Source organism: Bufo gargarizans, chromosome 3, assembly GCF_014858855.1.
Source record: "Bufo gargarizans isolate SCDJY-AF-19 chromosome 3, ASM1485885v1, whole genome shotgun sequence".
Taxonomy (NCBI): Eukaryota; Metazoa; Chordata; class Amphibia; order Anura; family Bufonidae; genus Bufo; species Bufo gargarizans.
The window spans coordinates 397,969,050-397,983,203 of NC_058082.1; the positions used below are offsets into that span (position 1 = coordinate 397,969,050).

A 14,154-nucleotide genomic window follows, 5' to 3' on the forward strand; every position below is an offset into this window, starting at 1 on the left:
GAGTGACGGCCCTCTGGGCACCTTACTGCCTTATTTGCATACTAAATAAACTGGATTTTCAGAACATAGAAAACATCCATCTATTGCTAAAACAAAGGCACATCTGGAAATAAGGTACTAAGTGCTATTAGGCCATGGCTTTACTTCAATAGCGATTATCCTGGTGACAGATTCCCTTTAATATGCTTGGATACAGAACTCTGTGAACAGCCAGCTTCTTTTGTGGCTTGGCCTACTTGTAGAGGGGGTGAATGGCATTAAAATAAATAAATGCTTGAAATAGATCACTTTTTATGTAATTAAAGGGGTTGTCCAGGTTCAGAGCTGAACCTGGACAGCCCTCCATTTTCACCCAGGCAGCCCCCCTGACATGAGCATCGGAGCAGTTCATGCTCCGATGCTCTCCTTTGCCCTGCGCTAAATTGCACAGGGCAAAGGCATTTTTCTGAGTTCCGGTGACATACCGGGCTCTCTATGGGGCTGACAGGCAGCCCGGTGACTTCACCGGCACTGATGGGCGGGATTTGGCTCTGCCCTAGCCAGTAAAACGGCTAGGGCAGAGCTAAAGCCCGCCCCTCAGAGCCGGTGACGTCACCGAACACACTGCTGGGCGGAAGTTACCGCCCGGCAGTGTGTTATTGAAAACACAAGAGCCTGTGCCCTGCGCGATCTAGCGCAGGGCACGGGAGCGCATCGGAGCATGAGATGCTCCGATGCCAGGCTCAGGAGGGCTGCCGGGGTGAAAATATGGGTATGTCCGGGTTCAGCTCTGAACCCGGACAACCCCTTTAATCTATATGAGTTTCCCTTTGTGAATTCAATTACTGAAATAAATTAACTTTTTGATGATATTTTAATTTATTGAGATGCACCTGTATATGCAGTATGTATGAATGATACAGCAGTAACTTTTTTTTATTTAGAAAAAATATTTTTACACCAAACATAGATGTAATACTTGTTTTAGCACAACAGACATAAGTTGAAACATACATTGGTGTATCGTCCAGAGTCATAGGAGGAGATTTCTCATCTCCTAATGTCAGTTTTATGCCATTTACGAAGAAAGAAATATAACATGGGTCGGCAACTAACTGCTGTAAATTTCAGTCTAGGCACACTGAGTGCCAGACGAAGAAGCTCATTTACTGTATTTTTCGCTTTATAAGATGAACCTGATGATAAGGCGCACCTAGGATTTAGAGGAGGAAAACAAGAAGAAATATATTTTTCATCAGACCTCAGAACAGACCCCCAATTTTAATCAGACCTCAGAACAGACCCGATATCAGACCCCTATGTCAGACCCTCATTAGAGATAAAAATAAATAACTTTACTTACCTCTACTGCTCCACCATCACTCACCGCTCCTTGGTCTTCTCTGAGTCTGCACTGCGATCTGACAGGTACAACGTCAGGTCATAGTGCACGCACTACTTCTTGATGCTACAGCAGTCAGGACACTTGCAGTGCAGTGCCTAGAGGACGACCAGGGAGCAGTGAATACAGGCAGCACTAGCAGTGCTTCACTTACTGCATCCCACGCCTACTGCAAACTGCTTGTTGCCTAGGGACTGCTTATACAAACTGCAATGCCATTTGTTAATTGCCTAGGAGTTATGGGGACCTGAGTGGGCTTTCCATATAGAATGCAGGGCAATATGCTCATTGCATAAGGATTATGAGGACCTGGGTGGGCTTCCCATATAGAATTCAGGTCCATATGCGTATTGCTTAGAGTTTATGTGGACCTTGGTGAGCTTCCCATATAGATTGCATGGCCATATCGTTTTCTAGGTGCTATGGAAACCTCAGTGGGATTTTCATACAGAATGCATGGCCTTTTGCTCATTGCTTAGAGGTTATGGAGGCTGCTTATACATACTGTAAGCTCATATGCTCTCTGCTAGGGGTTATGGGTGACTACTTATTTAAACTGCAAGCCTATATGCTCATTGTCTAGGTGTTATGGGGACCTGGGTGGGCTGCTTATACAAACAGCAAGCCCAAATGCTCATTGCCTAGGGGTTATGGGGACCTTGGTGAGCTTTCCATATAGACTGCAGAGCCATATGCTGGTTTTCTAGGTGCTATGGAAACCTCAGTGGGATTCTCATACAGAATACATGGCCTTATGCTTGTTTCGTAGAGGTTATGGAGGCTGCTTATGCATACTGTAAGCTCATATGCTCTTTGCCTAGGGGTTATGGGGGACTGCTTATTTAAACTGCAAGCCCATATGCTCATTGCCTAGGTGTTATGGGGACCTGGGTGAGCTTCCCATATAGAATGCAGGGCCATATGCTTGCTGCCTATGGGTTAGGGGGACCTGGGTGGGCTGATTATACAAACTGCAAGCCCAAATGCTCATTGCCTAGGGGTTATGGGGGTCCCTCTTTTGGACCTGGGGAATGAATAATGTATAAATGTGCATTAATAAATTTACTAAATTGCTTCTTCCTAAAGTGTCTGTATGGTTTCTACCTGTATACCTAACCATAACTTCATTATTTTGTGCCATTTGGATATTCTATAATCAGATGATTTATATGCTATTTAAATTGATTTTGAAGCGCAAGAAACAAATTGTCCCAGGGGCTCCACATGCTACGAATAAAATAAAGGAACTTACCGATCCCCAATTGCTGCAGTTGTGACAGTCAGTAATTTTGCTTTGGGCGGAGTTAGAGGACATGATTCCCACCAAACATATTGTTCCTCTTTGCAATTTTAAAAAGTTGGGAGGTATGCCTTTACTGCACATTTAGGCTATCTTTACACTAGAGCTGGGGATCTGGCAGGCTGTTCCAGCATTCCAGCACTGCCAGAAGCTTTAATGTCTCAGCATATCTGCCTGCTCCCTTTGTAAATAATTGGGCCGGACTGAAACGTCCAAACTCCTGACAATGCCAGAATGTAGAGAGATCAGTCAGGCTGTACCCTGCGAGAGCAGCCCGCCAGATCCCTGGCACTAGTGTGAAACTAGCCTTAGATATCAGGAGCAATAATGGAAGGGGGCCATAGTGGGAGAACAGAAGAGCCAACTGAAAAGAAAAAAAAAACGCTGGGATCTGGGCAGAAACATTAACACCTACAGGTTTTGCTCAGGTTCCAAGAAAGCCTGCGAAGCTGGTTTGTGCTTGCTGCATATGACCAGCAGGGGGAGCCAAAACTAAACACAATCATAAACTCAACCTGTGTGACCATAACAACTGAATGTACACAAGCTGGAAGAAAGCATGGAGCATGAACCAGGTAATGCTGGATGAAGACGACTATAGCAAATATTGAAAGGTCTGAAGATAAAATACCCACAAATAAAATATATAACAGACATTAAGAAAATTAGAAATTCTTCCATAGGTTAGCTGAATAGTTTTGGGTACTCCAGGGAACCTGGGAGCTTTGCTCACAGAATTTTCCATTTTACTGTACATTATATATTGGTGCTTTTTTCTATGATTGATTCTGTCTTTGACACTTCAGAAGTCTTGAAGAGGATCTGCTTTGGCAGTACACAGGAGAGAAAACACTTCCCTTATTACTGTGCCCCAGACCGCCTGGGCAATGATCTTTCCCCTATCAGGGGAGCTCCAAACCGTGGACCTGGATCTTACAAGTATGAGGAGGTGGGTAAATGTAATATTTTATTATTTTATATTTCGTGTTCACACGCAGCATAGTTCTGTTTTTTTTTTTTTTTTTTCAGCAGCATATTAGTGTAGTGGAATAAATTCAGAATTCAGATGATATATGTGAGTAGGATTTTAAAACACATTTACACTTTTTACTGGAAACTGCAGCAGCTTATACAGCATGCATATGGTTTGTATGGCAAATATTCACATGTAATGAGGATGAGGTGCAGTTAAAACCATATTAAAATGGCATTGGAAAAACAGCATGCATTTTTGCCCCATGTGAATATACTTCAAATACAAAGACATCTAACAATAAAATGTATTTCACACGGTATAATTTTTTTATTGCATAATTGCGCCGCTGTATGGCATAGACTTGTATACATGGGTAGAGTTTTCCAGCATATATGTTGGTACATAAGTTACATACATGTTGCATTATTACCACAGATTGTCTATTTTCTAACTTTAGTGGAGACAACCTCAGCACTAGAAAACTAAGTAAAATTTGAAATTTAAGGTGTTGTAGGATAATTTCATAGCACTACTTCTTAACATCTAGAGTCAGTATACAGCCATTACGCTTTATTCACATTCCTGTGTCTGTGGAAAATCCATCTGTTTCATCTGTGAAGATGTTGATCACAAATCCATGTTTGCTCTATGTGTCTGTTTCTTGCACTCCGTGTGTCATCCATATTCCACATACACTGCTCAGCTAAAAATGTACTTTCAGAGCATCTACTACCAGTGGTCAGTGGAAAATGGACCAAACATGCATTCCATCTGTGTTGTATTAGAGATTGTTCATGGACCCATATTCTTCTATTGGGTGTTTAGTCCGCACCATGGACCCTCTGATCTATGGTCAGTGGAAAACTACTGACGTGTAAACAGACACATTAAAAGTCAATGGTTACATGTACTGTCTGTGAAGAACACATCACAGGTCCATGATTCCCTGAAGTGTAAACAAGGCCTCAAAGGGTTTCTTTTGAATTTCATGTTTTTAGTTAGTTGAAGAATAGAGGACCATGTCATGTACCATCCTTATTGGCTGTTTTCTCACCATCACTGTGAGGACTATAAGGTTCTGTTCACATCATATTTGAACCTTTCTCCAAAGGTATATGTACATAAGGAGAATTTTCCGACACATTCTTCTGATGGAAGATTCTGATCCACCACTTTCAAATGTTTCAATACTCGGTGTAAGTCAATAGCACACCTTCTGAGCTACAGTATATTCATAAATACACAGGACCACTCACATTTCTGCAGTCCACTTAGGAAATTCCTTTATTCCAAAGATACATGTGCAGTCTATGCAACATTTTGGGGGACCACACTCCCTTCCTCATGCGCTTCCCCCCTCCTTGAAATGTCATGTGACAGGATCAAGAAAGCTAGGTGCTTCAGCATTGTCACATGGTGAATGGACTGTAAAGAATTTCCTATGTAGACTGCAGAAACATGAGTAGTTCTTTGTATTAGTGACTATAGCCCAGAAGGTGTGCTATCACTGAAACTCCAATGTATGCCACTGTACAGGCATACAGTGACATATATTGGCCATAGTCTCCCATGGTAAAAAATAAAAATAAAATGGACAATATATTTTTTGGGGATACCTCTGGATGCTTTCCTATACAGTTAAAAATGGATGCGTTAGAAGCATTTTCCAAACATGCAATGTAATAAAAATCATATATATATATATATATAGATTAAGATAGTTGACTCCCCAACTACTCAATATTTTATGCTTAGATACAGATCTTTTGATTGATTCACATTCTCAAGGCTACATTCCCAATTCTCCTAACTATACTTGGGGGCAAAAAAGAGGTTTAGTTTAACTGATATGTCCCAGCAGTCCCAATTTATGTTTTATCTATGTTTATGTATGTGCCACAGTTTTAGATTAAAAGTATGCACTATCCTGTCAGATATTAAGCTAAAGCCTCATGCACACAGCCTTTCCGTGCATTGGGGACCGCAATTTTCAGTCCGCAAAGCATGGGCAACATCCATGCGGTGGCTGGGACAGATCGAGACCATTCAACTTGAATGGGTCCGTGACACGTCCGCACCGTAAAAAAATAGAATATGTTTTATTTTTTTGCAGTGCGGAGGCACGGATAGTAACACCGATGCGTGCTTCTGTTCTGCACCGCATCTCCCGGATTGCGGACCCATGTGAATGGGCTCGCATCCGTGATGCAGGGTGCACACGGCTTGTGGCCGTGTATTGCAGACCCGCTGTATGAGGGCCACAATACGGCAACGGCCGTGTGCATGAGGCCTTAATCTGACAAGTTAGCTCTAAAGCTCACGGACAGCAAAACTATTGGGATCATTTATTAAACAGGTGTAAATTAGAACTGGCTTAGTTGCCCACAGCAATCAACCAGATCCCCCCTTTCATTTTCCAAAGGAGCTGTCAAAAATGAAATGTGGAATCTGATTCTATGGGCAACTAAGCCAGTTCTACTTTACACCAGTTTGATAAATGACCCCATATATCTGTCAGCTAGGTTGGTTCATGCTAGAACAACGCTCTTTGTGAACTCCTCGCTGCAGTCATGTGTGAGGAGGAATGGGGACTCCATACCCCATTATGTTGCTCAGTGGGGGTTTACCAATTCAATAGTCCTGTGGAAAGATGATGAATGTACTTTGTGGGTAAACTCTTTATTTCATTTCAATATTTCCTTTTTGACTCAATTATAGTTATATAATTATATGTTACCAGGTTACCAGCTTAGAATATCTTCAAGAAAGAAGACCTACAAGTAAGAAAGGTTACATAATGGGAGCCAGGACAGCGCCACGCTTTCCAAAAAACAATAAGGTAGTAGTTCATTCTGATCCTAAAAAGAGTTAAAGGGTTATCCGAGACAAAAAAAATGTAGCCCATATGCCCAGGCCCCTCGCACTGAATCTACATACCTGGCTCCCCACTCCCTGCGCTGCGGCTGGTCCCCGCACTGCATGGTGAGGGGTATGGTGAGTTCATGTACTCATTGGAATTTGGGCCCCTTTGTGCACCTAGGCTGCAAAAAAGTGTCAATGTGGTATCGCCGTACTCAGAAGAAGTCAGGCAATGTGTTTTGGGGTGTATTTTTACATATACCCATATTGTGTGTGAGAAATATCTCTGTAAATGACAACTTAAAAAAAAAAATGTATACAAAGTTGTCAATTTACAGAGATATTTCTCTCACCCAGCATGGGTATATGTAAAAATACACCCCAATACACATTGCCCTACTTCTTCTGAGTACGGCGATACCACACGTGTGACACTTTTTGCAGCCTAGGTGCGCAAAGGGGCCCAAATTCCAATGAGTACTTTTAGGATTTTACAGGGCATTTTTACGCATTTGGATTCCAAACTACTTCTCACGCTTTAGGGCCCCTAAAATGCCAGGGCAGTATAAATACCCCACATGTGACCCCATTGTGGAAAGAAGACACCCCAAGGTATTCCGTGAGGGGTATGGTGAGTTCATGTAAGATTTTATTTTTTGTCACAAGTTAGTGGAATATGAGACTTTGTACGAAAAAAAAAAAACATTTCCGCTAACTTGTGCCCAAAAAAAAAATCTTCTATGAATTCGCCATGCCCCTCACAGAATACCTTGGGGTGTCTTCTTTCCAAAATGGAGTCACTTGTGGGGTATTTATACTGCCCTGGCATTTTAGGGGCCCTAAAGCGTAAGAAGTAGTTTGGAATCCAAATGCGTAAAAATGCCCTGTGGAATCCTAAAGGTACTCATTGGAATTTGGGCCCCTTTGTGCACCTAGGTTGCAAAAAAGTGTCACACATGTGGTATCGCCGTATTTAGAAGAAGTAGGGCAGGGCAATGTGTTTTGGGGTGTATTTTTACATATACCCATACTGTGTGTGAGAAATATCTCTGTAAATGACAACTTTAAAAAAAAAATTATACAAAGTTGTCAATTTACAGAGACATTTCTCTCATTTAGCATGGGTATATGTAAAAAAGACAAAATTACTTTCAGATTAAGAACTAAGGATATATGTAGACGGTACATATTATAGGTGGATTTCTGTGCAGATTTTCATGCAGAAACTCTGTAGCATAATAAAATACCAATAATTAGATGCATTTTTCAAAATTTCATCTACAGTGTGGAAATTTTTTGTGCAGAAATTGAACTGTTGTAAAACACAGCATGTAATTTTTTTTTTGTGCCGATTTTCTGTGACGATTTCACCCATTGCAATGCAAAGGGTGAGATTTGGGCAAATCCACATCACAATCTGCAAGTAAGGCCTCATGCACACCACCGTTGTGTGCATTCGTGGCCGTTGTGCCATTTTCCGTTTTTTTTTTCGCGGACCCATTGACTTTCAATGGGTCCGTGGAAAAATCGGAAAATGCACCGTGATCCGTGTATCCTGTCCGTCAAAAAAATAAGACCTGTCCTATTTTTTTGACGGACAACGGTTCACGGACCCATTCAAGTCAATGGGTCCGTGAAAGAACACGGATGCACACAAGATTGGCATCCGTTTCCGTGATCCGTGGCCGTAGGTTACTTTCATACAGACGGATCCGAAGATCCGTCTGCATAAAAGCTTTTTCAGATCTAAGTTTTCACTTCGTGAAAACTCATATCCAACAGTATATTCTAATACAGAGGCGTTCCCATGGTGATGGGGACGCTTCTAGTTAGAATACACTACAAACTGTGTACAAGACTGCCCCCTGCTGCCTGGCAGCACCCGATCTCTTACAGGGGGCCTTGATCAGCACAATTAACCCCTTCAGGTGCGGCACCTGAAGGGGTTAATTGTACTATCATATCCCCCTGTAAGAGATCAGGGCTGCCAGGCAGCAGGAGGCAGACCCCTCCCCAGTTTGAATATCATTGGTGGCCAGTGCGGCCCCCCCCTCCCTCCCTCTATTGTAATAATTTGTTGGTGGCACAGTGTGTGCCCCCCATCGGCCCCTCCTTCCTCCCTGTATTGTAATAATTATTAGTTGGTGGCACAGTGTGCGCCCCCCATCGCCCCCCCCCTTCCTCCCTGTATTGTAATAATTTTTCGTTGGTTGCACAGTGTGCGCCCCCCAACGGCCCCCCTCCCTCTATAGCATATAGCATTAACAACATTGGTGGCCAGTGTGCGGCCTCCCATCTCCCCCCCCCACCCCCGATCATTGGTGGCAGTGGAGTTCCGATCGGAGACCCAGTTTAATCGCTGGGGCTCCGATCGGTAACCATGGCAACCAGGAGGCTACTGCAGCCCTGGTTGCCATGGTTACTTAGCAATAGTACAATAGTAAAAGATTCATACTTACCTGGGAGCTGCGATGTCTGTGTCCGGCCGGGAGCTCCACCTACTGGTAAGTGACAGTTCATTTAGCAATGCGCCGCACAGACCTGTCACTTACCAGTAGGAGAAGCTCCCGGCCGGACACAGACATCGCAGCTTGCAACGAATAATTATTACAATACAGGGAGGAAGGGGGGGGGCGATGGGGGGCGCACACTGTGCCACCAACGAATTATTACAATAGAGGGAGGAAGGGGGGGGCCGGGGGGGCGCACACTGTGCCACCAACAAATTATTACAATAGAGGGAGGGAGGGAGGGAGGGAGGGGGGCCGCACTGGCCACCAATGATATTCAAACTGGGGAGGGGGGGGTCTGCCCCCTGCTGCTTGGCAGCCCTGATCTCTTACAGGGGGATATGATAGTACAATTAACCCCTTCAGGTGCCGCACCTGAGGGGTTAATTGTGCTGATCACGGCCCCCTGTAAGAGATCGGGTGCTGCCAGGCAGCAGGGGGCAGTCATGTACACAGTTTGTAGTATATTCTAACTAGAAGCGTCCCCATCACCATGGGAACGCCTCTGTGTTAGAATATACTGTCGGAAATGAGTTTTCACGATCTAACTCATATCCAACAGTATATTCTAATATAGAGGCATTCCCATGGTGATGGGGACGCTTCAAGTTAAAATATACCATCGGATTGGAGAAAACTCCGATCAGATGGTATAAAAGGGACTCCAGACTTTACATTGAAAGTCAATGGGGACGGATCCGTTTGAAATGGCACCATATTGTGTCAACGTCAAACGGATCCGTCCCCATTGACTTGCATTGTAATTCAGGACGGATCCGTTTGGCACCGCACGGCCAGGCGGACACCAAAACAACTTTTTTTTCATGTCCGTGGATCCTCCAAAAATCAAGGAAGACCCACGGACGAAAAAATGGTCACGGATCACGGACCCCGTTTTTGCGGACCGTGAAAAAATACTGTCGTGTGCATGAGGCCTCACACATATTCACCTGTGAATTTGGTGCACAAAATCCACATAAACTATACTGCTGTGTGCATATACCTTAAGGATGCTGTTATATGTTCCCAGATTTTATTCATGCGCTTAGTAAATCTGTTGTATTTTCTAGCTGCAAACGCCTAGTCCAGCAGAGTATCAGGCATTCTGGTCCAGAGAACATGCATTCTCACCAAGCTATGCGCCTTTTAACATCAAAGCTGTACGATTTCCAGAGAAGAAGACGAATATCATTTTAAACCCTAGGTAATATCTTTTTGTGACTAGAAGAAATGTGTGCCATAAATACTACAAAAAGAAAATATTCTAGGTGATACAAATTAGGTATTAATTGGCTTCTGCTGTAAACTAATAAGAATATGTTCACACATGGCAGGTACATTTGAGGACAGAAAATCCACAGTGTATTATTGTAGCAATTAAGTTGATGAAATTTTAAGAAAAATCCACATAGAAATTGACATGATGCAGATTTCAAGAGGCTCTGTCAGCATGATCAACCCCATTAAACTGGGCATACTACCTGGTAGGGCTCATCATGTTGATTAAAACTATACTTTTCTTATATGCCTTTATGCTAAATAGCTGCAGACAAATATGTGTGCTATTCATATGCAAATGAGCAAGGAGGTGGGTCTGAACCCTTGAAGCACTGCTTTGTAACACCCCCTGTGCTCTGTGCACTCTATCTACCCCTTTATTGACAGGGCTAGACATGAGAATGCTGGGAGCAGAACTGTATCCTAGAGCTGTGTCCTAGCATGTGCAATGGGCGCCTCACACCATGGCCCTCTATATCACATCCCAGGTGTAGTAGGAATGCCGAGTGGAGTAGTGCGGCCTAAATGTCTCTTTATGTGTGTCACGGTGCTCCTACATGGATACTGCTGGACTCCAGGCTTTGGCTCCAAAGAAGTAAATAGGGGAAATAATTGAGGGATTTGAAGAAATAACTTGAGTCCAGACTTTGAGATGAAGTCCAACAGCAGCTTTACTTTGAATAAATGTTTCTTCCAACAGCTTACAAGATTTGTCTTGGTTCCAGCAGGCTTTAGCACTAAACTGGCAGGCAAACTCAACTCTACTATCATCATTATCTTTCTCTCACTCTGCTGTACTGATAAGCTGACTTAGTAACTTTGATTCTTCTTTATGCTGCACTTCTCTCCGTGATCGGAGTTATGTTTCAGCCGAGGAACTAATCTCCTGGCTTCTGAGGCTTCTATGCTTCAGCCTCCCTGGACAGCAGAGCCTAAGGTGCTCTGGCTGGCGTGGGCACATCCAGCAGAGATTTGCCCCTGCACACTGTTCCACTTGCAGGGGGAAAAGTAAACTCTAAATCGAACTGGTCCCCACCCTTCCTTCAGGAAATAGGACTAGCTGTCACAGATGGTGTTGCAGAAAGCTGGAACTTATAAATAAACATCCGACTGGCTTGATCCCAAACTAAGGAGCATATAGGTGAGCCCTATAAAACCCCTAGAGCTCTCCCTGACTGCTATGCCCATGCAAAGGTTTTTATGGTAGACGATTGCATGTCCATGTACCTAATACTATGTGACACCTGAAAACCCTATAATAGTGAGGGGACAACAAGGAAATACAAATAAAGGAAACAGACTTATCTGAGGAATCAGCAGAAGCAGCATCCAGCAGTGAATACAATCCAGGAAGAAGTATAAACCGCAAAGTGAGGCAGTATGGGAGGGAATATAAAGGGAGACAATTAGTGTAAATAGGTGACAGCTGGGAGAAGGAAAGGAGATGACAAAGTGAAACCAAAACAAAGAACGTCATGCAGGTAGAGAAGAACATCTAACAGATCTTCTCACAGAAGTGGCGGTGACACTAGCCCACTTTCCTACAGAGGGGGGTTAGAAGGGAGAGTTTTAATTCTATCTAAGATAGCTGTGCCATGAACCAGGCACATAACATGAACAGTTACATAACATTATTATAAATGCAGTGTTGAGGGACCTGGAAATAAATATATAGGTGACATACAGGTTGGACAATAAAAGATAGAAGCAAGGTGCAGAAGTGGTAATACCACTCACATACCCCCTTACTTAAAACTAAGCCACCCGTGGCTATTGCTTAGGGTCTGCTTTAAGGGTACCCAAGGGGAAATTAGAGTGCTGCATGAGACTATTTTCTATTACATGCATACATAGACTAACATAACAATGGCTACCACTAGGTTCCTGCCCGAATGAGTAGGGTGTCCATTCACAGTTGTCCCTCTCGGTAATAACCAGAGAACCAAAAAGACTGCATAAAGCGCTCAAATACTCCCAATGTCGATACTGAGCCCCTAGTACCACCAGAAACATGGGAGTGTCATGTACTGTAATCCCTCCATGATACTATTAAATGCTCCCAAATAGAAGGATGACTTCATCCTGTAATCCCTTCGCAGCACCAAGGTCTAGAAAAAGCTTTTTGCACAGTCACCTAGATGACTAAACTGGTAGCTAAACATATTTCCTTAAGGCTGCACACAAGGCCTTCGGACATCTAGGCATACATAAACACACATTTATCAGCAGCGGGGTTACCTTTGACGTTGTTAGACCTTGTGACTTACCACTTGGTCCCCCTTGTGTAGCAATAATATAGTACCATGCCTAGGCTTTCTAAGCTTACACAAGGTAACATAAGACCATTAGTATTAACGTCCTCAGAGGCAGTCCATAAGATCATATAAGTAAGGTGCTAACTATCTGGCTAACAATATTATTGTACCAAAGTCCATTTAAAAGTGCATCATAGGTCACATTACGGTACCCAAAATAGAGTCCGGACAATGGGCTAAAACGTGCTTAAACGTTGCTAAAATTTTAAAACATCAGTGCAAAAATATAGTGCAAATATAGAAAGCAGATAATTTTCACATCAGAGACTGCAAAAAGCTCAGGTATGAGTTTGAGTCTATTCTTTGGATGCTGGCTTGTTAAAGGATAACTGTCACATTTGGACCCTAATTTCAATTTTCATATATGTAGTTACTAATAACATGATATTCCAGAATCAGTTACTATTAGACTGACTTACCCCATATTTAATAAGATTCAGCCCTTAGCAACCAGTCTGTAAAAAACTGCAATTACACTATTCAGTTAAGATGGCTGCCACTGCCCTTACCCTGAGGCTAATCCCGCCTGCCCTCACTAGCCAGTAACAATAGCCCCCCAAAAGTGTCAGTAACCAGAGCCCTCCCCCTAAAGGGTTAATCTCCTGCAGCACAAAGGGGTCCTCTTACCACATTTATACACTGAACAGATGGCAGATTTCCCTTCCCTGTTGTGCGCTTGTTCAACTCTGCTGAGTGAGGGAGTGTCTGCCAAGTGCAGGGACAGGGAGAAGTACACACAGCCCAGGCACTGTTATCAGCTGCTGGGGAGGACCTGGCTTTAATCATTTACTTACAGTCCCTGGCTGTCAGTAATGTGAGCCTGCACGCTGCGTGCTCCGTCCTTCAACAGATAGACGGACCATGCCTAGCAACCCTATTTTAAGCACAGGTAAAAGTAGGCAGTACAGGGAGCAAAAATGTGGAATTAAGGGGTAATTGAATACACAGTGAAAAGTTGAAATTATTATTATTATTATTTATTATTAAAGCGCCATTCATTCCATAGCACTGTACAAATGATAAGGGGTGCACATACATAATAAAGACAATTGCACTAATCATAAACAAGATGAGTTACAAACTGGTACAGAAGGAGAGAGGGCTTACAATCTACATGGTATGGGAGAAGGACACAGTAGGTGCGGGTTAAGTTGGTCATGGCGGTATAGAGGCAGCAGGGTCACTGGTTGTAGGCTTGTCTGAAGAGGTGGGTTTTCAGGTTTCTTTTGAAGGATTCCACTGTAGGTGAGAGTCTGATATGTTGGGGTAGCGAGTTCCAGAGTATGGGGGATGCCCGGGAGAAATCTTGGAGTCGATTGTGGGAAGAGGCGATAAGAGGAGAGAAGGAGGTCTTGTGAGGATCGGAGAGTGCGTGTGGGGGTGTATCAGGGAAAGTAGCTCAGAGATGTAGGGAGGGGACAGGTTATGGACGGCCTTGTATGTGTTTGTTACTACTTTGAAGTGGATTCGTTGGGCAATGGGGAGCCAGTGAAGGTATTGGCAGAGAGGAGAGGCAGAGGAGTAATAGAGTGAGA

The 14,154-nt window shown here is 43.4% G+C and overlaps 1 protein-coding gene across 1 annotated transcript in view; it reads left to right on the plus strand.

The window, feature by feature from the left end:
- The first annotated feature begins 3,168 nt into the window (after positions 1 to 3,168).
- PIFO (primary cilia formation) overlaps positions 3,169 to 14,154 on the plus strand; it is a 63,339-nt gene continuing 52,353 nt past the window's right edge. The window contains exons 1-4 of the mRNA XM_044288033.1: positions 3,169 to 3,256; positions 3,488 to 3,630; positions 6,398 to 6,496; positions 10,097 to 10,230. Of these exons, the coding sequence (XP_044143968.1) occupies positions 3,241 to 3,256; positions 3,488 to 3,630; positions 6,398 to 6,496; positions 10,097 to 10,230 (392 nt within the window). The 5' untranslated portion in view covers positions 3,169 to 3,240. The remainder of the gene's footprint in view (positions 3,257 to 3,487; positions 3,631 to 6,397; positions 6,497 to 10,096; positions 10,231 to 14,154) is intronic.